General features: G+C 39.1%; 1 protein-coding gene across 2 annotated transcripts in view; it reads right to left on the reverse strand.

Annotated features, from left to right (window-relative positions):
* Positions 1–703: 703 nt before the first annotated feature.
* BCAP29 (B cell receptor associated protein 29) overlaps positions 704–26,569 on the reverse strand; it is a 140,269-nt gene continuing 114,403 nt past the window's right edge. For both annotated transcript variants that reach the window (XM_073573572.1, XM_073573570.1), the window contains exons 7-8: positions 21,407–21,507; positions 704–1,084 (exon numbers count right to left, since the gene is read on the reverse strand). In XM_073573572.1, the coding sequence (XP_073429673.1) occupies positions 1,046–1,084; positions 21,407–21,507 (140 nt within the window). In that variant the 3' untranslated portion in view covers positions 704–1,045. The remainder of the gene's footprint in view (positions 1,085–21,406; positions 21,508–26,569) is intronic.

A 26,569-nucleotide genomic window follows, 5' to 3' on the forward strand; every position in this document is an offset into this window, starting at 1 on the left:
ATAGTCCTGAAAATAAAGAAAACTCTTTGAATGAGGTGTGTCCAAACTTTGGTCTGTACCGTATACATGTACACAGGTGTATTACATATTTACAATTTATTACAGTTTTGTGTTCTAAAGTTGTATTCCAATAAATAGATATTATGTTCTATCTAAATATCTTGATTATTGGATCATAGAAATGATTAAATGTCTGATGTTCACATTGCATTACAATAAATTTTTCACTTGAATATAAGCAATATATGTGGGAGTCGGTGTCGTGGAGTCGGTGTAAGGGAAATTGAGGAGTCGGAGTCGCAGGTTTGGCTTACCGACTCCACAGCCCTGATAGTATCAATAGAAAAAAGCGCAGACGGCACCGCTGTTACCGTGTAATTCGCTGTGGCATGCGGCATGCATAGAACCAAACACTGGGAATCCCGGATGCCGGACCTGGAAATAGACAATCCTTGGAATTCACACAGAAGAAAAGGTCGCACTCTTCGGGATGAAGAAATATCTCAGGTTTATTGACACATAGGATATATGTCAAGCCGGGGGAGTGACATACAGAGTGCAGAAAAGGCTGACAACGGCCGTTTCGCGCTGTTCAAGCGCTTCAACGGGTCACCCGTTGAAGTGCTTGAACAGCGCGAAACAGCCGTTGTCAGCCTTTCCTGCACTCTGTATGTCACTCCCCCGGCTTGATATGTATCCTGTGTGTCAATAAACCTGTGAGATATTTCTTCATCCCGAAGAGCGCGACCTTTTCTTCTGTGTGGATAACCTGAACATAGCCTTAGAAATGGTATTTATACTGATGCAGTCACATTAAATATACTGTATGTTTCAAAGAAAAACATTTTTTGCAGTGCGTATCTGAAATATTACTAACACCACAATTTGACTTTGCACTGGACACAATCTGCTGCAAGCAGAGGAACAGAGACAAATGTGCCAATTATCCAGACAACACTTTCATTGCAGCAAGGTCAAAATAAAATTCATAATCGCAGAACATTTCTTCACATCTGTACGGTCTCTCGTACAGGCCATCTTAGACTCACTGCTCTTTCTTAATCTCTGGCTCCTGTATGGTATTCTAAAAAGAAAAAAAAAAAAAGTAAAAATGGATTTAGTAACAGGACATACAGGTATCTACAACTGTCTTAAAGGTAATAAAGTACCTTTCTGAGAACCAAATAAGTAATTGTGTCATTCTCATTATAAGGATGAACTGTGTACATAAAAAATAACAAAAAAAAAAAAAAAAAATGTGTTTCATATGGGCGCCACCACAAAAAAAATAAACTAAAAAAAATAATTTAGTGCATAAAACAACATGATTCCCCTCAGCTCTGCAAGTGGAGAGGCAGCTGTGGGTTACCAGATTTATCTCAAGTGTCAGTGTTGTGCCTGTCATTGCCCAATTCCACTGCCTGAGTGCATTATTGTGGTCATCCTATTTTTTATCATGTTATACAGTTGTGGCCAAAATTATTGACACCCCTGCAATTCTGTCAGATAGTACTCAGTTTCTTCCTGAAAATGATTGTAAACACAAATTCTTTGGTATTATCTTCATTTAATTTGTCTTAAATGTAAAAACACAAAAAGAATTGTCCTAAAGCCAAATTGGATATAATTCCACACCAAACATAAAAAATAGGGTGGACAAAAGTATTGGCACTGTTCGAAAAATCATGTGATGCTTCTCTAATTTGTGTAATTAACACCACCTGTATCTTACCTGTGGCACCTAACAGGTGTTGGCAATAACTAAATCAAACTTGCAGCCAGTTGACATGGATTAAGGTTGACTCAACCTCTGTCCTGTGTCCTTGTGTGTACCACATTGAGCATGGAGAAAAGAAAGAAGACCAAAGAACTGTCTGAGGACTTGAGAAACCAAATTGTGAGGAAGCATGAGCAATCTCAAGGCTACAAGTCCATCTCCAAAGACCTGAATGTTCCTGTGTCTACCGTGCGCAGTGTCATCAAGAAGTTTAAAGCACATGGCACTGTGGCTAACCTTCCTAGATGTGGACGGAAAAGAAAAATTGACAAGAGATTTCAACGCAAGATTGTGCGGATGTTGGATAAAGAACCTCGACTAACATCCAAACAAGTTCAAGCTGCCCTGCAGTCCGAGGGTACAACAGTGTCAACCCATATTATCCATCGGCGTCTGAATGAAAAGGGACTGTATGGTAGGAGACCCAGGAAGACACCACTTATTACCCCGAGACATAAAAAAGTCAGGCTGGAGTTTGCCAAAACTTACCTGAAAAAGCCTAAAACGTTTTGGAAGAATGTTCTCTCATCAGATGAGACAAAAGTAGAGCTTTTTGGGCAAAGGCATCAACATAGAGTTTACAGGAGAAAAAAAAAGGCATTCAAAGAAAAAAACACGGTCCCTACAGTCAAACATGACGGAGGTTCCCTGATGTTTTGGGGTTGCTTTGCTGCCTCTGGCACTGGACTGCTTGACCGTGTGCATGGAATTATGAAGACTGAAGAATACCAACAAATTTTGCAGCATAATGTAGGGCCCAGTGTGAGAAAGCTGGGTCTCCCTCAGAGGTCATGGGTCTTCCAGCAGGACAATGACACAAAACACACTTCAAAAAGCACTAGAAAATGGTTTGAGAGAAAGCACTGGAGACTTCTAAGGTGGCCAGCAATGAGTCCAGACCTGAATCCCATAGAACACCTATGGAGAGATCTAAAAATGGCAGTTTGGAGAAGGCACCCTTCTAATATCAGGGACCTGGAGCAGTTTGCCAAAGAAGAATGGTCTAAAATTCCAGCAGAGCATTGTAAGAAACTCATTGATGGTTACCGGAAGCGGTTGGTCGCAGTTATTTTGGCTAAAGGTTGTGCAACCAAGTATTAGGCTGAGGGTGACAATACTTTTGTCTGGCCCATTTTTGGAGTTTTGTGTGAAATGATCAATGTTTTGCTTCATTCTCTTTTGTGCTTTTTCATTTAAGACAAATTAAATGAAGATAATAATACCAAAGAATTTGTGTTTGCAATCATTTTCAGGAAGAAACTGATTATCTGACAAAATTGCAGGGTGTCAATACTTTTGGCCACAACTGTACATTTGCAAAGTATGGAGCCTTTGGCTTCTTTTTACAGTGCCTTGTGAAAGTATTCGGCCCACTGGAACTTTTCAACCTTTTCCCACATATCATGCTTAAAACATAAAGATACCAAATGTAAATTTTTGGTGAAGAATCAACAAGTGGGACACAATTGTGAAACTGAATGAAATTTATTGGATATTTTAATTTTTTGGGGAAATTCAAAAACTGAAAAGTGGGGCGTGCAATATTATTCGGCCCCTTTACTTTCAGTGCAGCAAACTCACTCCAGAAGTTCATTGTGGATCTCTGAGTGATCCAATGTTCTCCTAAATGATTAATGATGATAAATATAAACCACCTGTGTGTAATCAAGTCTCTGTATAAATGCACCTGCTCTGTGATAGTCTCAGGGTTCTGTTTGAAGCACATAAGATGATCATCATGATCATGATCATCACATCATGAAGACCAAGAAACACAACAGGCAGGTCCGTGATACTATTGTGGAGAAGTTTAAAGCCAGATTTGGATACAAAATGATTTCCAAAACTTTAAACATCCCAAGGAGCACTGTGCAAGTGATCATATTGAAATGGAAGGAGTATCATACCACTGCAAATCTACCAAGACCCGGCCGTCCCTCTAAACTTTCATCTCAAACAAGAAGACTGATCAGAGATGCAGCCAAGAGGCCAATGATCACTCTGGATGAACTGCAGAGATCTACAGCTGAGGTGGGACAGTCTGTCCATAGGACAATAATCAGTCGTACACTGCACAAATCTGGCCTTTATGGAAGAGTGGCAAGAAGAAAGCCATTTCTCAAAGATATCCATAAAAAGTGTAATCTAAAATTTGCAACAAGCCACCTGGGAGAAACACCAAACATGTGGAAGAAGGTGCTCTGGTCAGATGAAACCAAAATTGAACTTTTTGGCAACAGTGCCAAAAGATATGTTTGGCGTAAAGGCAAGGCAACACAGCTCATCACCCTGAACACATCATCCCCACTGTCAAACATGGTGGCGGCAGCATCATGGTTTGGGCCTGCTTTTCTTCAACAGAGACAGGGAAGATGGTTAAAATTGATGGGAAGATGGATGAAGCCAAATACAGGACCATTCTTGAAGAAAACCTGTTGGAGTCTGCAAAAGACCTGAGACTGGGACGGAGATTTGTCTTCCAACAAGACGACGATCCCAAACATAAAGCAAAATCTACAATGGAATGGTTCACAAATAAACATATCCAGGTGTTAGAATGGCCAAGTCAATGTCCACACCTGAAAACAATCGAAAATCTGTGGAAAGCGCTGAAAACTGCTGTTCACAAACGTTCTCCATCAAACCTCATTGCGCTCGAGCTGTTTGCCAAGGAAGAATGGGCAAGAATTTCAGTCTCTCGATGTACAAAACTGATAAGAGACATACCCCAAGCGACTTGCAGCTGTAATCGCAGCAAAAGGTTGCGCAACAATGTATTAAGTTAAAGGGGCCGAATAATATTGCACGCCCCACTTTTCAGTTTTTGAATTTCAACAAAAATTTTAAATAACCAATAACTTTCGTTCAACTTCACAATTCTGTCCCACTTGTTGTTGATTCTTCACCAAAAATTTACATTTGGTATCTTTATGTTTGAAGCATGATATGTGGGAAAAGGTTGAAAAGTTCCAGGGGGCCGAATACTTTCGCAAGGCACTGTATATTCTCAATACACTCTTTTTCAAAATATGGTTAATAATGGCATAAGTGCTATTCACACAGTATATGAATAGTCCTTACTGCACATAATGCTCAAATCATTAATGGCTCCATTGTGTGAGACATTGGTGTACGTTGTAAGCTGTGTTCAAACTTCTGTGAGACAATTACTTCTGCCTGAGACAAGTATGTGTTATTTCCCTTAAGAACTCCTTAGTGCATAACTCTAGTCTTGGTGGCAAAAGCTTTAATGGCCAGAGACAACCTGGACATAACAGTGAATGCTTCAATCATGTGTCTAAAAATCTAAACAAACACCTATAAAAAGGTTCTTCGCACAATACAACATGAAAGCAAGTGTCCTGCGAATGTGATGATAGAATACCTGTATAGAAATGTGCACGGCTCAAAAACGATAAAAAAAAAAATATTCTTTGTTGGATAACAATTAAAAGCATAAAAATAGACATACAAAATACTATAGGTAGGTAAGTGATAACTACAAAAACTGGAAATACTACAAATCAGTTATATTATGTGCAATCACAGTATTGAGGACTGATACTCAAAAGATAGAAGCCAAATAGCAAGGACTGTACAAGTAAGGCCCTTTAAGGTACATACAGGTAAACAGGGAGAGAGTGAGTTTTTTTTTGTTTGTTTTTTGGAGGGGGGATGATAACTTTTATTGAAAAGAAAGTATCATACACAAACACAGTGCAAAAAAAAGGGGGGAAGACAAAAGCGCAATAGGGTCTTATCCATGTTACAAAGGACAGTATGTCTTGAAATATGCTCACCTGGTTAGGATGAGATAAGAGCGTGTAGATAGCGGCTGCAGCAGATCCACAGGTCTTCAGTGACCAGAAGAAATGATAAATCCAAAGGGAGTTTGTAGCTATATTCCGCGCTGCCGCTTTAGACAAATTCCAGGAGAATGCTGTATGATTGCAGTGGTTTTATTCTACGCGTTTCAGGTGTCTCATGCCCCCTTCATCAGGAAATACCACAAAATACATACAGGTATCACAGACATAAATAGGTTTGGAAGGACGCTGGATTTAAAAAAAAAAAAAAAAAAAAAGAGCGCCATCAAGTCAGATGATGCAGTGTCAAAGTTCAATGACACCACATGGTTAACAGTTCACCAAGGATATATTACAAAAGTATACGTATTTTAGAAGATTTTTTGATTAAATTTACATTTCCCAAAAGAGATAATAAAGTCAAATTTATGATTTTAACATGGAAAAAGACTGAAAGAAAAAAAAAAAAAAAAAGAACCAGACATCTGCTCAGGTGGACATGAACCTGCAAAAAAGGGGGTTATTCCTGTTCAGAGGTGGATGCCTTACAAGAGGACTACCGTATGGAAGCAGCAAGCTACTTTTTCTCAAGGAAAGCATTGCAATCTTTATAAAAAAAGGAGGGAGAAAATAAAAGCATAATTTTAATTCTTTACCAATAAAAAATATAATATAATTTTAGTTGAACGCTGAAAAAATAAATAAATAAATATGAAGTTATTTTTAAGTAAAAAAGGGGAAATGGGTTTAAAAGATGCTAGATGCAGCAACACACTAGAAACTGTACAGCAGCAGCTCAGAATGAGAACGCAGGACAAGCCGACAAAATAAATTCATTGCTTCATTGGTACAAGGATCGTGGGCAAATTTTATATTTAGCATGAGGCACATAAAAAAGGGGTTATATATCAAAGGGGTAATATATCAAAGACAGCAACACACAGGAAGCTGTACAGGAGCCGACTACTGCTCAAAGTAAAAGCGCAGGACAAACCGGCAAAGTGAATGAGTGACTTCATTAAAGATAAGATCGCAGGCAGCTTTTGTGTTCAACGCATGACACATAAGTCTTTCCACTGCACAGGAGAGGCAGTAACATTCTTGTACTGCTCACTAATCTCTATGGCTCAGCATTATGTAGATAAAAGCTGAGTGAAGGAAGAACAAAGTATTATCAGCTGAGGTCATTCTTTCATGTCTAACTAGTAGAGTTAGTAGTGCTTACCGGGCTTAATTAAAGAAGAAAGGAACTCTTCAGAATATGCAAATAATAGAGATAATGTTTAAAACAGGGGTGTGAAAGTGATTACTCCCAAGAGCAAAAGAAAAAAGGGGAACTAAACCGATACAAAGGGAGTTTCATTCCAAAGGAGGCTATCCAGGATTTTCATATATATAACTATTTTTTGGAGTTAACGCAAAAACTATATGTAAGCAAATCCATAAATATTTTAAAAATAGTTTAAAAAATATAAATATAATAGAAATAGATGAATATGCATTAAACCAAGGAAGTACAGTATTGTGAAATTAATTATAAATATAAAACTGCATTAGTATAAAAATCTAAAAATATAAAAACCACAAGGCAGGGACTGCATAATTAGGTGAAAATTATCAAAAAAGGGCAACTGTCACAAATAATACATATAAAATTTTAAATAGAAAAAAGAGAAATGATTGCAAAGATCTCAAAAACCATCTATACACATGGTCAATTTTTTTCATAGGTTGCAGAGCATGTGAATATAGATATAAACAATTATTCCACTGTCTAGGTAAAAACCTCAGTTATTTCATTTAGACCCTGTGGTTTCAGACTCCCTAATTTGTAGATCCAATAGGCTTCCTTTCTATTTAATTTCGTAGATCTGTTCGGTGCACATTTAGGTATATGATCGATAGGGCTAATTTTTAATAGTTTCGAATTCTTATTATGTACCAAGGCATAATGTCTGGACAGCCCATGAGTAAGCAGGCATTTTTTATTATTATGCTGATGGGAGTTCAATCTGAGATGTAGGGGTTGCGTGGTCCTCCCCACATATTGCTTACCACAGGGACATTCAATGACATAAATAACAAAGTCAGAGTTACAGTTTAGAACAAAAGGGATCGTAAATTTCTCTTTAGTGGAAAATGAAATTATATAGTCAGCTTTATGATTTATATTAGAACAGCACAAGCAGTTCCTAGCGCCACATTTAAAGATTCCTTTGGTTGAATTCAGGGTATAACCACCAATGGGGCTAACATGGGCTCTCAGGCGGCTAGGGGCAATTAAATCCTTGATTGTAGGGGCTCTACGGAATGTAATCCCGGGATTCCTAGGAAGAATATTGTTCAAAATGGGATCATTCAATAATATATGCCAATTCTTATGAAAAATTCTACGAATTTCATTATGTTCAATGGAGAATTGCGTTATAAAATTCAATGAAAAGTTCTTATCAGTAATTACTTGCTCTTTTGGCTCCAGTAATGCTCTCTGATTTACTTTGATAGAGTTTTTAAAGGCATTCTTAATTAAATGTGAAGGGTATTTTTGAGCAAAAAATCTTTTCTTTAAAATATTGGACTGATCTTTAAAGTCAGTATCCAATGAGCAGTTTTTTCTAATCCGGTGAAATTGATTATTTGGAATATTATTCAGCCATTTGTTGTAGTGCCCACTATTGAAATGAATGTAGCCATTGGTATCTACTTTTTTAAAAAATGTTTTGCTACATATTCTGTCTTCTTTGATAAAGAGGGTAATATCTAAAAAATTAATTAGAAGACTGTTATAAGCTGCTGTAAAAGAAAGATCCCAGTCATTAGAATTTATTGTCTGAATAAAAGTTTCAACATTATTAGTAGAATTGTCCCAGATAAAAAATAGGTCATCAATGAATCTTTTATAAAAAATATTTTTGCTCCAATTTTCATTCAAGATAAAAAAAAATTCAAAAATCCCCATAAAAAGGTTAGCGAAAGTAGGCGCTACCTTCGAGCCCATTGCAGTCCCCTTAATTTGTTGAAAAAATGTTTTTTCAAAAGGTAAAAAAAATATTTTTCAATATAAAATTAATACCTTTTAAAATAAAATCCTTTTGAGCCAAAGAAAGTCTAATATCAGATTTTAAAAAATGATGAAAACAATTTACACCTACATAATGTGAAATGTTAGAATAAAGTGCAGTCACATCCATAGTAATGAAAACATATTGTGGTTTCCAAGTGACTTCTTGGAGTAGATACAATAAATGAGTTGAGTCTCTGAGGTGACTTTTTAATTCAAGTACATGCGGTAACATGATCCCATCGATGTAATGGGCTAGATTAGAAGTTAAAGAGTTAATACCCGCAATTATCGGTCTGCCAGGGGGATTGCAAAGATCTTTGTGAACTTTAGGTAAGTGGTAAAAAAAAGGAATGCTTGGGTTTTTAATACTTAAAAACTTTTTTTCTTTATTATTAAAAATATTCTGGGAAAGACCCTCCATGATTAAAGCATTATAGGCTGTGATAGATTTAGAATAATCACTAAATGAGCTTTTGATGTAGTAGTCAGTATCAGATAAAATTCTATGAGCTTCATTAATGTAATCACATCGATTTTGGATTACAACCCCACCACCTTTATCAGCCTGTCTGATCACAATCAAACTGTTAAGAGAAAGGGATTTCAATGCTTGTTTCTCTTACATATTAAGATTAGGTTTCTTCCTTTTACTAGTGCCCCTTCATGTAATTTTTTCAAACTCTTTTTGTACAATATCGTTGAAGGCATTAATCTGATGACTTTTGTCCTCAAGGGGATACAAATTAGATTTATAAGGTACATCGAGATGAAAAAGATCATGAACATCTTCATCCATTTCTGCAGAATCATTTGTGGTTTTTTAGCAAAATGTCTTTTGAGAGTTAATTTTCTGATAAAAATCTGTAGGTCCAGAAAGAGGTCAAAATCCTTCGATTTATTATTAGGGCAGAAGGATAATCCTTTGGAAAGAAGGGCTGTCTCACTACTATTAAGGTCATAATCTGATAAATTAAAAATATTGGAAGTATGACCATCATCACTATTAGGGTAGTATTTTTCCTTTCTTTTTTTCTCCCACCTCTTGTTCCTCTAAAACATTTTTTCTTTTTCCTTTTGGAAGAAAGAACTGATTTACCTGAGGTGTGTTCTTTAGAGCACAGGGTAAAAAAGGCACGGTACCATTTTTGGAAACGTTAGAGTTATCCAGTATAATGGTATTACTAATTTGTGAGGAAGTAATAGCACTAATTGTGGGAATATTCACAATATCAAGCTCATTGGTATTGGAAGGTTGAGAGGGTAAAAGCATGCTTGGTGTAGTATCATGTATAGATAAATCCAGTAGTGAAATAGGGAGGGGAGAGGATGCAGACAGGGAAACATTGTCCCCTTTCATGGGTGGACAAGAATTTTTGGAGGTGGAGGACGTTTTTACTTTTTCCGTTTCCTTATCAGCATTGTTTTTGTTAATCTGAATTTTAATCTTTTCAAGGTGTTCCCTTGCTTCAAGCAGGGTTTGGGAGTGATTAAGGAAACTCTTATTAAGAGTTTTACCAGAGGATTTTTGAGTACTCATTATCTGGAGGGATACTAGAGACAGGATTATTATCCAGATTAGTAGTGTGAGTTTTGACATGGCGGGGTTGTGGGCTAGATCCACCCAAATCACTATTTGATTTCTTTGTTTCTGTAAGAGATACAGTATAGGTCTGTTTATTAATAGGCTGTAGTAAAGCAGAATCATTATTAGCAGAAGCAATTAAACAATTGTCATTTGAGTTTTTATTTTTATAATTGTTTTTTCGCTTATAATCTTCCCTATCTCTCTGTAATATAGTTTTTGCGTTAACTCCAAAAAATAGTTATATATATGAAAATCCTGCATAGCCTCCTTTGGAATGAAACTCCCTTTGTATCGGTTTAGTTCCCCTTTTTTCTTTTGCTCTTGGGAGTAATCACTTTCACACCCCTGTTTTAAACATTATCTCTGTTATTTGCATATTCTGAAGAGTTCCTTTCTTCTTTAATTAAGCCCGGTAAGCACTACTAACTCTACTAGTTAGACATGAAAGAATGACCTCAGCTGATAATACTTCGTTCTTCCTTCACTCAGCTTTTATCTACATACTGCTGAGCCATAGAGATTAGTGAGCAGTACAAGAATGTTACTGCTTCTCCTGTGCAGTTGAAAGACTTATGTGTCATGCCTTGAACACAAAAGCTGCCTGCGATCTTATCTTTAATGAAGTCACTCATTCACTTTGCCAGTTTGGCCTGCTCTTTTACTTTGAGCAGTAGTCGGCTCCTGTACAGCTTCCTGTGTGTTGCTGTCTTTGATATATTAACCCCCTTTTTTATGTGCCTCATGCTAAATATAAAATTTGCCCACGATCCTTGTACCAATGAAGCAATGAATTTATTTTGTCGGCTTGTCCTGCGTTCTCATTCTGAGCTGCTGCTGTACAGTTTCTAGTGTGTTGCTGCATCTAGCATCTTTTAAACCCATTTCCCCTTTTTTACTTAAAAATAACTTCATATTTATTTATTTATTTTTTCAGCGTTCAACTAAAATTATATTATATTTTTTATTGGTAAAGAATTAAAATTATGCTTTTATTTTCTCCCTCCTTTTTTTTTTTATAAAGATTGCAATGCTTTCCTTGAGAAAAAGTAGCTTGCTGCTTCCATACGGTAGTCCTCTTGTAAGGCATCCACCTCTGAACAGGAATAACCCCCTTTTTTGCAGGTTCATGTCCACCTGAGCAGATGTCCGTTTTTTTTTTTTTTTTTTTTTTTTTAAATCCAGCGTCCTTCCAAACCTATTTATGTCTGTGATACCTGTATGTATTTTGTGGTATTTCCTGATGAAGGGGGCATGAGACCCCTGAAACGCGTAGAATAAAACCACTACAATCATACAGCATTCTCCTGGAATTTGTCTAAAGCGGCAGCGTGGAATATAGCTACAAACTCCCTTTGGATTTAACACAAACACAGTGGCATACTTTAGGCATTAACTTATAGAATTGAAACAGTATAGGCCTGACTCATCAAGACTGGCACTTTGTACGCCAGTCTTTATGAAGCGTGGTATAAAAGGAAAAAGATAGCCAGCTCACCTGTCGGCATGTGTTGTGGGAAGCACGGACCACGTGCAGTCATCACGTAGTAGTAGTAGTCAGAACAAAGTAGAAAAAAGGTCCAGCTTCACAAAAAGTCCAATTTATTGTATAAAATATAGTCCAGAAACAGTAAAATTTACATGAGTAACAAATAGGCTACGCGTTTCGAACATAAAACCCTGTTCTTTTTCAAAGCTGGACCTTTTTTTCCCCACTTTGTTTATGAAGCGTGCACTGGAGTAACACTGTAAATTCATGAATTTACAGCTGACGCATGACACTGCCAAGTGATTTACCATTGAGTGTATTTGTCAATTTACACAGTTATAGTGGTGTAAATTATAATTAATTTGGCTGGAGCCAATTAGAGTTTTGGCAAAAAACTGATAAATGCCCCCTCGTAATGCACAGTATACTTTTTCTACTGTGTCCAATCGGAAAGTGTAGAAGATTATCCAATTACAAAAAAAGTATACCCAAATCTGCAGAAGCTACTGTTTTAGGACACTTTTTAATTTGCTTGTTACATAAAAGCCTATGGATACAGTAGGTATGTACAGAAATGTGAACAGACCCCATTATTGCCAAATTGTGTGCAGCCCTGATGATATAATGGATTCCAACAGCATTCTGTGTACACTATATACAGTGAGTGTTGTCTTGTTACACAGCGAGTACGATCATGGATATATACAAACTCTTGCTGGGTCTCAATATAGTTTACAGTGCCATCACAGCACTATGTATGTACAGTACTATATACATATACTGACAACAGTGTGTGTGTATACAGACTGCTCCAGGCCTGCTCTTTTACCTTTGTCTAACGACCACCCAGTTGGATTCTACTACTTAAAGAAGTCACAAATGAATTTTTGACATAATGTACATTCGAACTACTATTATTTTGTGTGAAGCTACATGGGTTCTATTATTTCTAGTCTTTAAAGAAGCACCCCATCAATGTTCTTATCTTCTTAATATATTGCTATCATCAAACTACATAGCACTGTGTACTTACAATTGCTCATTTTGCTTTTCTACCCAGCTAATTCTTCTGTTTTCCAGTAGGTCTATGATATTGCGTGATTGAAAACTGACGAGCTAAATCCTTCTAAGCTATATGTAGAAACAGGAGGTCAATTTTCTCTGCACAAGTCACTGCAAAGATCTATGGCAAGGGGGCAGGAGCGGAGCAGCTGGTTCAGGAGTTAGTGGAGAATGAGTGATGCAGGGACAAGAGACTTCCTGTTTCTACATAAAGCAGAGCAAAGAATAATCAACTGGGTGGAAAGACGAAATGAGCAATTGTAAGTACACAGTTCTCTATCATATGATGACTGCAATATATTAAGAGGATAAAAACTTTGATGGGAGTGCTTAAGTCTATTCTGTAGCTCTGAGCAAGACAATGAGGAAATATGTGCAGGAGTGAAATAAGCTGAACCTGGGGGGGCGTGGCCTGAGCTGGCGATGGAGTAACACGCACGGCTCAGGATCTCTGAGGAGGCATCTCCTAAATCAACAAATAAAGCTAAAGAAAATCGCTATTTTCGATAACCCACGGAAGGATTGTTTTCTCGTCACTCAGAGGAACATTCTGACACCCCTTATTTGAGCTTTGGACTTAAAAAAGACATTTATGAAATCTGAGGCCTTCTCCCGCCATTTTACTACAAGGTGATGCCATCTTGGTCCGTGAGTGGAAACATCCCCTCCTTTCTTCCCCTCTCATCTACCAATGGTCCTTGTTCTCAGAAAAAATGTCCACACACCTGTCTGACACATTTTAAAGATTTTTATTGACTTTTGGAGATATTTTTATAAAAATCACATACCAGCTGGGCGGTGGAAGGATACAAATTAGTCCTCACCTTTTGCCTAACCTGATGGGATTTCTCCTACCATATAATAAAAGACACTGCTTTTTTCTGGAAGCTACTCTTATCTGTTTTGGACCCATTGAACGTCCCAGAGAGTCCTAATTTAACTATATTCCCCGGTTTTATGCGGGGCTGCAAGAGCCATAACGGACACGGAGGGATCTATTTCTTCTTACCGTCCTCTCTCATGAGCGCCATTTTCTTGGCATTAAAGATCTGTGAGGCGGATGTACAAAAAATAGTCCGTGATTTGTGATTTGGTAAGCTCACCAGCTGCATATTAAAAAAGACTATAATTATCAGACAAACCCCCTTACCTATTCCGGACCTCTTATAAGTATTTTTGTAACTACTTTTACTTATATTTCCCAGTTTCAGGTGGCGCTGTGGCAGTTATAACACACGCGGAGGGATCTACGTCTCTCAAGCTCTCTCCCCTAAGCGCTGTACTCCCGGCATAACATAGCCGTGGGGCGGAAGGACACAAAATAGTCCCTAAGTAATACATACATTTGTGGGGGCTCCGCTTACAGTCTAATAAAGACTGCTAAATTTACCTGGAGGGTCCCCCCACCTGCACCGGGTTATTATAAAATGCTGGTGTGCCTGATTTCAACTGAACTCACTGCTAGTTCTGGGCACAGCTGCGGGCTCTACGACGGAGGCGGAAGGATCCACATCTCATTAGCTGCACTATAGTTGCAGGGCGGAAGGACACCAAATAGCCCCGAGTTAATACCTAATTGCGGGCTGGGCGCCTTGGTCAATATTAAAACGTACTCTGACTTTATCTGAGAAGTGCCCCCACCAGTGCTGGACCTCTGAATCACTCCTGCCTGCTTCTAGTTACCCCAGCTCCCTACTGCTCCTGTGCGGCTCCACCGGGGTTAAGACAGAGGCGGAGGGATCTGCCTTTCTTCAGAGGCGCCGTGTATCAGCTGCCGGCTCCCCTGTTGCATATTAAATGAGCGGGGCCTGACGTCACTAAGCCCTGTGTGAAGCCTAGCCGCCTGCTACAGCTGCAATTAAGTCACAGGGAGCGCGTCTAGACCGGCGCGAAGTTCAAAAACAGATCTTACTGACTGAAACACCTAATATTAAAAGTGTCACCTGATCCAGTTATTTCAATTCTCGCAGCCCCTTTTATGAAAAGGCACAAAAAGACACAAGAGATTTTTATCTTTTAAAATAGAGAAAAAGTAAGGGGGAAGGAAGGGGGGAAAAAAAAAACATTTACACAGTGAAGTGTGCTTAGCTCAACACTCAGAACTTAACAGACTAAGATTATTAGCGGTCTCTTATAATAATCAGCCTTAGTGCATATTCAGTTCACTTTTTCCATTTAATGGAGTGGTACAAAGTCGTATGATGAGTCACAAGACCACTTCCGTGTCTAAATCAACGAAAGTGTCCCCTACGACTCCTCAAAGAGCACAAAAATTTCAGGATACCTACAATCCTGATTTCAAAGCTCAAGTGGACCTCGTCAACACATTTAAGGCCCGATCTCCTCACAGAGAGGACATTGACACATCTATCTCATCTAAAAGGAAAAATCCTGTTAAAAAAAAATCTGAAAAATTTACTTCACCAGCAGACACTTCAAGTTCTGAATCTAGAGACAATTCACCAACCTTTTTTCCAGAAAGGTCAAAACTTCTATTCAAAAACTGGAGGTTGAATCCATTCACTCTTACATGGACACCCTTGCCCAGAAAATTACGTCTAGTATGACCCAAACATTTGAAAACCAAACTAAAATTTTACAGTCTACTTTAGATAAATTTAGCAACAGATTAGATAACCACGAAAAAAGGCTAACTGTAGTGGAAGAACATACTGATGATTTATTAAAAGACACTCATGACCTCAAATCTGAAATTCACAGACTCAAAATTAAAGTTGAGGATATGGAAGACCGGAATAGAAGGAATAACTTGAAAATAAGAGGAATACAAGAATCTATCTCACCGGATAAACTAGAAGACTTCGTCAAGACAATTTTCAAAAAATTACTACCGGCACTTACAGACCAAGATCTCATTATAGATAGGATCCACAGACTTCCCAAACCACAGAATATCGATAAAGATCTACCTAGAGATACCATCTTAAGAGTACACTTCTTCAGGATCAAGGAAAAAATTCAAAAATCGGTTAAAGATCTAGGAGGTTTTCCAGAACCCTATGCTCACTTCCAGCTATTCACGGATCTTTCAAAGGAAACGATTGAAGGAAGAAAGTCTTTTAAAGCAGTCACCTCCACCTTGAGGGAAAATAACATCCCCTATAAATGGGACTTCCCACTTAAACTTTTGGTAATCTACAAAGGAAAGACGACCGTCCTATACTCACCTAAGGAAGGAAAAGATTTCATGTCCTACTACAGGATACCCGACTGCCACAGGAACTCCAACTCTCAAGATCCCAGGCCCTCTCCAGAGAAGGGATGATCTAACGGAGAGACCCTGCCTACATATTTACTCACCTTGTTAAAAGGCCTCTCTACATTTCTTGATTATTTGTTCAGTGTACTATACTGTTTATTATTCTTCTTTCCACAGGTTTTCTTTCTTCTCTACTACTTTATGGACTCATATCACATGAGATTATTTTCCTTCTAGGAACAGTGTTGTTACGTTTGACAGCTAAAGGATGCCTCCAATGGTATCCTTACACGAACTTTCTCCACTAAGGAATTAGAGCCTACCGGCTAGGCTCTTTCTGAAGGACAATTTTGTTCTTACTGTTTTTGTGTTTTTTGTTTTTAGTTTCAAACAAGTCTCCAGTTTTAGGGTTTTTGTTAACTAAGTTCTACAAAGGTAGGTGCACTCTGGTTTCCACATTTCCTCTTCCCTACTTCATACGGTTCCGGCCACTCTTGTAACATGAAAATAAAATTTGTATCTTATAATGTCAGGGGGCTAAATAGCCCTTGGAAGAGATTTTCCATCGGTAAAGAAATTAACGGGATACATCCTGAGGTTGTATTCCTCCAAGAAACTAAGTTCAAAAAACACAACCACCCTTCTATAAATCTCAAAAATTTCCCATTTGTATTTGAGTCTTGCGGCCCTCGAAAGAAAGCAGGGGTTTTAACCCTGATTGGTAATTCAATTTCCTTTGAATTTCTCTCTGAAGTTAAAGACGTAAAAGGTCACTATCATATTCTCCTATACACACCTTCACAATAGCTAATACTTATGTTCCCACCATCAGACAACTTAGCTTCCTAAATAAGCTAATGAAAAAAATAGACACCTTACGGGATCAGAAACTCTACTTTTATTAGGTGACTTTAATATGGTGCCAGATAATATATTAGACTCCACCTCCCCCAGCAGACAAAGATCGCAATCCTTGAACAGCTGGATTTATAATCACGAGCTATTCGACTTATTCCGCTGTTTGAACACCACATTTAGAGAATTTACTCATTTTTCTGATGGCCATCAGTCGGCCTCTAGAATAGATTTGATACTCACAGATGTCTTCTCCTTGCCAAGGTTCTCCTCCATCTCCATACTTATTAAAACTATTTCAGATCATTCTCCGGTAACTGCAGAATTGACAATAGGGCCTCCAATTCACCCCCAATTCATTTGGAAATTCAATTCCTCTTTGCTTCTTAACCCCTCCACCAAATCTGAAATCAGCTCAGCCTTACAGATTTTAGTGAAAACGAATCAAACCTCCTCAATCCGTTTACCTATGGGAATGCTCACAAGGCGGTGTTGAGGGGAGTTTTGATCCAAATTTCCTCCAGACAAAAAAAAGTTAACAGAGATAAAATTATTTCCCTACAACAGTCAATTAAATCTAAAGAAGAGGAACTTTGCAGATCCTCTGTTTCCTCTAACAAACAAGCAGTATTATCAGAACTTACCGATCTTAGATTGAAATTAAGGAAAATCTTATTCAATTTTTACGATTCAGCTATTAGATCAGCAAAATGCAAACATTACTTACCTATAAATCGCCCTTCAAAATACATGTCAAACAGAATTAAGAATATACGGAAACGGAATAGAATTGACAATATAACTTCCTCTAATGATACATCTCTGGTCCACCCTAAAGATATTGTAAAGGCTTTAGCCGATTATTACAAAAATCTGTATAATATTAATCAGGACAACCCTAATATGCAGCCAACTACCTCAGAGATTGGATCATTCCCTTCCAACATGAACCTCCCAAAGCCTTTTTTGTCTTCTCCCTTCAATGAACAAGAAGTCCTAGAAACTATAAACGAACTTAAAACATTTAAATCACCCGGACCAGATGGGTTCAGTAATGATTATTTCAAGTCTTTTAGTAATATATTAGCCCCTCACCTTGTAAAAGTATTTAATTCAGCTTTCCAAACAGGTCAATTTCCTAAAGTGATGCTGGAAGCGACAATTGTCGTAATCCCTAAACCAAATTCTGACACTAGCCAAGTTTTTAATTACAGGCCTATATCCCTCATCAACACAGACATAAAAATTTACGCAAAAATCTTGGCTAATAGACTAAATCAATTTCTCCGGAGACTAATTTCCAACGATTAGATAGGCTTCATTAAAGGAAGACAATCCATAGATGGTACGAGAAGGTTCATTAATATAATTAAGCTCATTTCCTCGAACAAACTTAAAGCCACTGTTATCTCTCTTGATGCTGAGAAGGCGTTTGACCGCCTTAATTGGTCTTATCTCGAAGCGACTCAAAAAATTTGGAATGAATTCTCGGCTCACGGAGGATATTATGGCTTTGTACTCCGGCCCTGGGGCGAGGGTATATTCAAACAATCATCTTTCCCCTACGTTTAATATAGCTAATGGGACTAGACAGGTCTGCCCCTTGTCACCATTGCTTTTTGCATTGGCCATTGATCCTCTGGCCCAATTAATTAGGAACAGTACAAAGATCTCGGGAATTAAAACCTTGCCTAGAGATTTTAAAATAGCGTTGTATGCAGATGATATAATTCTTACCCTTACTGATCCAAGCAACTATCACTGCCTTACAAACTCTAATCAAGACTTTCTCGAAGGTCTCTTATTTTAAAATAAACGACTCAAAATCCATAATACTCAGCTTTAACCTGGGAATAGACCAAGGGGAAATTGAGGGCCTCTCGCTGTAGGGTTGGGCTACTGATGGGCTGACTGTTGCGAGTTCATTTTCCCCTTCGTCACTGAGGTCTGGTGAACTCCCTATTCTGGTAAAGGAAGGTAATGAGCCTGATTATCAGGCACCTGAGCCTAATGATGACTGGCTGAGTGGAGTCACGGACTGGATATAAGGCTGCCGACGCCCTTCTGCCCTGCGGGTGATTTCTCTGTGGACTTCTTTGAGACCAGTCTGATTCCTGCTCCTCTAAAGCTAAGTTTTCTGCTTTGCCTGTTAGCATTTGTGTTTTGTTTTTGTTTGCCTTGCTTTTCTGGATTCTGCCATTCCCTGCTGGGGTGAGCTGAATCTCCTTTTGCCGGTTGCTCTGTCTTCAGAATATTCCTGAGTACTGACATAGCTTTTTGAAGCTTAGCGTCTTCAGGGCCTTTTTTCACTGTCAGTTTGTTGGCTCTTATTTTCATAGGGTTTTTCACGGATTGCAGACAGCAGCCTTCCTGTCCTTTCCTATCTAGTTAGCTTGGGCCCCGTCTTTGCTCAGTCTATCTTTCTGTCTGTGTTAGTGTTCTTTCTTCTTGCTTCACCGTCATTATATGTTGGGGGCTGCCTTTTGCTTTGGGGTCTGCTCTGGGGCAGTTTAGATTTCCCTTTCTGTCTTTAGGCTATATAGTCCTCCGGCTGTGATCGAGGGGTCTAGGGCATCGTAGGAACCCCCCACGGCTACTGCTAGTTGTGTTGATAGGTTCAGGGGTCTGCAATCCGATAGCTGCCAACTTCTCTGGTTTTCTGGACTTAGCTAGCATTTCTGTTTTTGCCTCCTACGGTGACTCATTCATAACAGCTGACATATCTAGGCCTAAAATTAATTTGTCAAAAACAAACTCTCTAATAAAATTAAACTTAGAGATTCTTACCAAAAAGCTTTTTAACGAATTTCGTATATCTAGAGATGATGTACTCTCTTGGGGGGGGAGAATCATGATGGTCAAATCGTACATCTTTCCAAAAATCCTATATCTACTTCACTCACTTCCTTTAAAAATACCCACTTCCTCTCTCACAAACCTTCAAGCCTCATTAAACACCTTTATATGGAATAACAAAAGACCCAGAAGAGCAAAAAACATTCTATACAACCATAAATCTTATGGTGGAGCTGGTTCCCCAAATATCATGGCTAAATACACTGCTAATTTAGTAAAAAAAAAGCTCATAGTGGTGGCCACATGATACGACACCAGCTTGGCATGAACTAGAATTGTTTTTTAACAATTATAAACCTCTTCACCTACTAATTCTCAACCAACTCCTTCATAAAAACTTAATTAAAAATTCTCATCCAATTTTTCAAGCTATTTCTGAAGCTTGGAAAAAATTTGCTGCTCCAAAAAGAGGCACTAACAAAGAAAGTACATTAAAAAATCTGACCTTATCAGTTATTTTTCAAGCATCCAATCAGACTATTGACCCCGTTTGGCCTGCTCTCGGACTCAAAAAACTCAAAGATTTATACGATGGCGCCGTTTCTACACCTTACAACAAACTCAAGAAAAGATTTCAATCTACTACTCCTGCTTTCTTACAATGTCATCCTCAAAGACAAACTTCATGAGTTCCTTGCTATCTCGCCAAGAATTTCTGAACCACTGGACCAGCAGTTAATCTTATTTGTAATATAGATCATAATATTTTCTGGAGTTTTGAGTATACATACAAGTGGTGTAATAATAGCTTTGCAGTGGTCAAGACTCACAATGTTAGTAAATGGGAAAACGAATTACATACAATAATTGACCCTCCTGACCTTGAACAGGCATGCTCCCTCTCGTTCGCCTCTACCATTTCCTTATCACTACAAGAGACCCACTTCAAACTTAACAAGATGGTATTATACCCCTGTAAGACTCCATAGAATCAACCCTGACAACTCTCTGCTCTGTTGGAGGGGTTGTGGAAGGCCAGGAAATATCTTGCATATATTTTGGCAACGTTCCAAAATTGTTCCCTTTTGGAGAAAGGTTTCAAATCTTATCGATTTTATCTTAGGAACGAGACTTATTTTGTCTCCTCGTCTGGCCCTTCTTTCTCTGGACGCTGAAAAAATTGACCCTACTAACAGGCTGTTGATTATGCACATTTTACTAGTCTCCAAACACAATATTGCTTTTCTTTGGAAAAACCCCAAACCCCGACAAATTAACGATATTATAGACAAAATTAGTCTTCATCATTAATTTGAATTGAAATTTGCAAATGTGCATGATCAATTTGCTAAACATGCTAGGAAATGGTCTAGATGGCTGGAGTTGTTCTCTTAAGTCTTCAACCAGAGTGCGCCTGCCTAAGATCCTTTGGGTTTAGGACTTTGGCTTGGAACAAATGTAATATATTAAATGTTAAAATACCTACCTTTGTAATAGTTCATTGTATAATATGCTTCTGCATTAACATGTTACATTTTAGGTATTCTTTGCATTCTTTTCATCTTTCCTTCCCCCCCATTTTCCTCCCCCTTCTTTCCCATTAACTGAAACTCCAATAAAACATTTGGAAAAGAAATAAGCTAAACCTCACATAATATAATAGGACAATACAAAAATATTTTCTGCTAGTTTGTGCTTGTAAAATAACTAGTGTTGTCATCCTACAGCTAGGAGAACAAATTGGATGATACAGACCTGTAATATCTCATGTTCTCTGATAAGACGATCATATTCTCTAGTTAGCCCTTCACTCTGCTTCTTAAGGGCAAGAACTTCTGCTTGGGATTTAGAGAGTGCTGAAAAAGAAATATTTGGCAGTATGAGAATTATATCTTGACATGGTATGCAGCTAACACCAAATACATGTATATAACATGTGTCATATGACATTTACATATTTTCAATTCTGTCAAATTCTCCTTATCAACAGACTACAATCTGGCCCTGTGTTATAGCTGTCCCCACTATAGGTGCAACTGACCCAATTTACATGGCATTCTGATGGGAACACTAGATCAGTCTCTCCTGGCCTTTTTGAAATGACTTTTTACAATTAAGGGCTGCTTAAGACGTCCGTGCAAAGACCGCAATGCACTGAAGTCTATGCTCGGACTTATTTGTGCACATGTCTGAAGCAGCCCGAAAAATGAGAGGTATAGCAAAAAAATTGGTTTGGCGTTTTCAGAGGTATAGCTGATCTGCTGCAAAAATCTGGATTTTGCTGTGGAATTACTACATATTTTGCAGTTTAAAATAAAGATATTATATATATTAGGCAGCAGAATGTTACATACTGTACACCTGTTTGTGTACTGTCTTATATTGCAGATTGTTTTGTGTGGGATGTGCACAGGAAATCCACATTACATTGCTACATTTGTTTGTACGTAGCCTAAACGTTACTTTACAGTCTCCGATTAAAGATTAAAAAAAAGAAAGTCTCGTGGTGCAGGACATGAAACGTGAGACAAAATGTAACTTTCTGTGGTGATTTACAAGACATAGCATGCTGCCAATGTTGTGACTATAAACACTAGTATCTCTCACCAAGAGGACATGCTATCAAGGCACCCACAAAACAACAACACTCCACATTGTTCTTGTGTTTTGGGTACGATGACACCAAGGATAATGTGTTTCTGAAGCAAGAGATTTTAAAGGGAAAAGACACTGGGTTTGTTTTTCTAATTAGTCACTAATCAATGTTTTGTGTGATCTACTATGATCAGCTGGTATCTCATATTAGGTACTTTCCATTGCCACATGAGATGACACTGTTAGATTACCAGTTACTGGAAGAAACGTGTAAAGAGAAAAATGTAACAATTTGTGCAGCTTGTGAACAGAGAAGTGGACTGAAATTGGGCACACATCCCTTCTCAACGTCATAAATAAACCCCAGCAATACGACGTAAGAGCAGAAATTCCCACTTTATATTGATGAGGGTGTTTATTGATCTAATGATTCAATTTCACAAAAAAACAAAAAACAGAGCAAATCTAGACTTAGAAGGGCTCTGTGTTATGGAAAGATGGGCAGGAGTTCCCACTACACATGCTATCTATTGCGATGCATATTTTTATGAGTCTTTCACCAAATCACTTGAACAAATTTCATCGGTCAGAACAGTACGATTGGCTTAGGGTATTTGTATTAGCCACTTACAGCACTTAAAGGGGTTGTCCGGGCTTTTCACATAATCTCAGTACATATCTGGGCTGCAGAGTTATGACAATAAGTAATTTACCTTCTGTCACTAGTTTGCACGGTTTTCTAGATATTCTGAACAGAACGTCCAAGGGAGGGTGTGTTAATGCATTGAAATGAGAACTAGTCGTAACCTCCTACTCTACTCCAAACATGCCCTCTATAGCAACAACCCCACCCTCCATAGCTACAGGCCTTCCCCGTCCACATGAAGCAGCCCTCATCACACAGTAACAAATTCTTCCCCTCCAGCAGCCTCAGTGCAGAGAGCAGAGCTGATCCTCCCCCAGACACACACTGAACAGTTATCTATGGAAAGTGAATCTAGTGAGGAAGGAAAATCGTCCTGTATTCTGGGCCACTCCATGATTACAATACATAACTCATTATCAGTAATTCCTTCCCTCACTGTCCCAAGCTGCTGGCAGCAGTGAGAACAGACTGTGTGATGGCCAATGATGGGGGTCTGCAGCTTATAATCTGCACAGGGGATGGCAGTCACTGATGTAATCTGTTGTGTGACAAAGCCTCTGCTGTGTGAATGAGACAGCTCAGTGTCACTGATGTCTTCACACAGCAGCAGATTTGGTGCAGTGTATGTGTGAGCACTGTGTCTTTAATGACACAAATACTGATGGGAGCAACCTGTCCAATCAGCAGCTGTAACAGTGTGAAGTGTTGGGGGGTGTATGTATGTATGTATTGTGCTGCTTTCACAAATACAGGATCACTGCTGTGTTCTTTCCAATGCTGGAATGATAAAGATGAGTGCTGGTGCAGTTTACTGCCAGCCAATGAGTGGGCAGTGGGTGGTGCTGGTCACTGGAGCTTGCTGGGAGTTTGGTGGAGCTTCGCACATACACTGCACCAAATCTGCTGCTGTGTGAAGACATCAGTGACACAGAGCTGTCTCATTCACACAGCAGAGGCTTTGTCACACAACAGATTACATCAGTGACTGCCATCCCCTATGCAGATTAGAAGCTGCAGACCCCCATCACTGGCCATCACACAGTCTGTTCTCACTGCTGCCAGCAACCTGGGACAGTTAGGGAAGGAATTACTGATAATGAGTTATGTATTGTAATCATGGAGTGTCCCAGAATACAGGACGATTTTCCCTCCTCACTAGTTTCACTTTCCATAGATCACTGTTCAGTGTGTGTCTGGGGGAGGAGCTGCTCTCTGCAGTGAGGCTGCTGGAGGGTAAGAATTCCTTACTGTGTGATGAGGGCTGCTTCATGTGGACGGGGAGGGACTGTAGCTATGGAGGGTGGGGTTGTTGCTATAGAGGGCATGTTTGGAGTAGAGTAGGAGGTTACGACTAGTTATCATTTCAATGCCATAACACACACCCCCTTGGACATTCTGTTCAGAATATCTAGAAAACAGTGCAAACTAGTGATAGAAAGTAAATTACTTATTGTCATAATTCTGCAGCCCAGATATGTACTGAGATTATGTGAAAAGCCCAGACAACCCCTTTAATGAATGGGACAGACTAGATCTGGGGAATAATCAGCAATACAGAAATGTTCTCCCTTTCAGCAAGTGTGTGCGTCTACCATCCATGCAGGAGGACTCCTGTTTTGCTTTGCATTGCTATAGCTGAATGACAGCCAGTTAATAGCCCAGAACAGGCAGAAATTAGGAGACCTAAACTTGCTAATTGGCACTTCTCGTGCATAAAGCCTCCTTAATAAACTGCTTACGTTTTAACAGTTTGCTGAAAACAACATTACTGGCAATTTTATGTTTCCCCAGATCAGTTCCTGGGTTACAAAAGGAAAACGGAATTTGGTTTACCCAAAGATGCTTTGGCAAAATAAAGTTCTGGACAAAAATGACAGAATGCTTTATGCACCCATCCACCAAGCTCATTTGATTCAGGAATGAAATTAGAAATTCCCCATGCGTGGAACGCTGCAATGTTACTGATCTAAAAAACAAAATATGCACTTACATTGTGCATACACATTAACTTACTTTTCTCAGTTCAGATTTGTTTTTTATTCATTTCATTGTGCATTCAGTGCATATATGGGTGTGACCGCCCTCTTACTGAGCTGGGAAAGCCATCCAGTCTGGCCTAAGCTGTTACTAGTGGTTCAGCCGCTCGACCCTTATTCACATTCACGTCACTTGGCAAGTGAAAAGGTTTTAAATACTAGGAGTAGGGACTGTCCCACAAGGGTTGCCGTGACGTGGCGGGATGGCTTGTACATTATTTTGATCAAAATTATGTTTACTAAATACCCTTATTATTATTATTACCTTTATGCATTATTTGCAGTATATTTTTCACTTTTTAGTTCAGGATATTTGTGTTTTTTGTTTTCTCTGATTAATGGTCATGTGTTAATATGCACTTACATTGTGCATACACATTAACTTACTTTTCTCAGTTCAGATTTGTTTTTTATTCATTTCATTGTGCATTCAGTGCATATATGGGTGTGACCGCCCTCTTTCTGAGCTGGGAAAGCCATCCAGTCTGGCCTAAGCTGTTACTAGTGGTTCAGCCACTCGACCCTTATTCACATTCACGCCACTTGGCAAGTGAATAGCTTAGTTACTCACCGATAACGGTGTTTCTCGGAACCCATGACAGCACCACGGAGAGAGGGGGTCCGCCCATCAAGGACAGGAACCTACAGACAAAAGAGCGGCACCTCTCCTCCGCCCCCAGTTGGTTACAGAGCATCAGAGGGTCTCCCGGTTAGTTAATAACAAAAGTATATACATAACATTATAATTTGCATACTTATAGAGAAACCTCGTGACTAAGAACACACTCTACACACATTAAATCGTGCTCACCGCACACGTGAAAAAAAGGGGGGGAATTAAGCGGGTGCTGTCATGGGTTCCGAGAAACACCGTTATCGGTGAGTAACTAAGCTATTCTCCCTCACCCATGACAGCACCACGGAGAGAATTTCAGAGATTGGTAGCTTAGGGAGGGACCACCGCCTGAAGGACCCTTCTCCCGAAGGTCAGGTCAGACGCAGAGGCTAGATCTAGGCGATAGTGTTTGAAAAAGGTAGAAGGTGTTGACCAGGTGGCCGCCTTACAGATCTGTTCTATCGATACCTCTGATCTTTCTGCCCATGAGGTCGCCATTGCTCTTGTAGAGTGGGCTTTTAGACCCTCCGGGATGGTATTCCCGCTGCATGAGTATGCCAGGGCAATCGCGTCTCTTATCCATCTTGCCAGGGTACTTTTGGACGCCCCGAGCCCCTTACGAGGTCCCTGGAAACACACAAAGAGAGATCCTTCCTTCCTACATCCCTTGGTGGCCTCTAGGTAATGCACTAAGCACCTCTTCACATCTAATGTGTGAAATTTCTCCTCTCCTCTATTCGTAGGGTTTGGGCAGAAGGAAGGAAGGACTACCTCCTGTGATCTATGGAAGTGTGTTGCTACCTTGGGCAAATATGCAGGGTCAGGTTTCAATATAATTCTATCCTCCATAATTTTAATGAATGGGGGTATTGCCGATAAGGCTTGAATGTCACTTACTCTGCGGGCCGATGTTAGGGCCACTAGCAGTATCGTTTTTAATGATAGGGTCTTTAGTGGAGCTGACTGAATAGGCTCGAATGGGGGTCCTGTTAGGGCTGACAACACTAAGTTCAGATCCCATGATG

This window comes from Dendrobates tinctorius, unplaced genomic scaffold (genome assembly GCF_039654945.1).
Source record: "Dendrobates tinctorius isolate UK_male_01 unplaced genomic scaffold, ASM3965494v1 ptg000035l, whole genome shotgun sequence".
Taxonomy (NCBI): domain Eukaryota; kingdom Metazoa; phylum Chordata; class Amphibia; order Anura; family Dendrobatidae; genus Dendrobates; species Dendrobates tinctorius.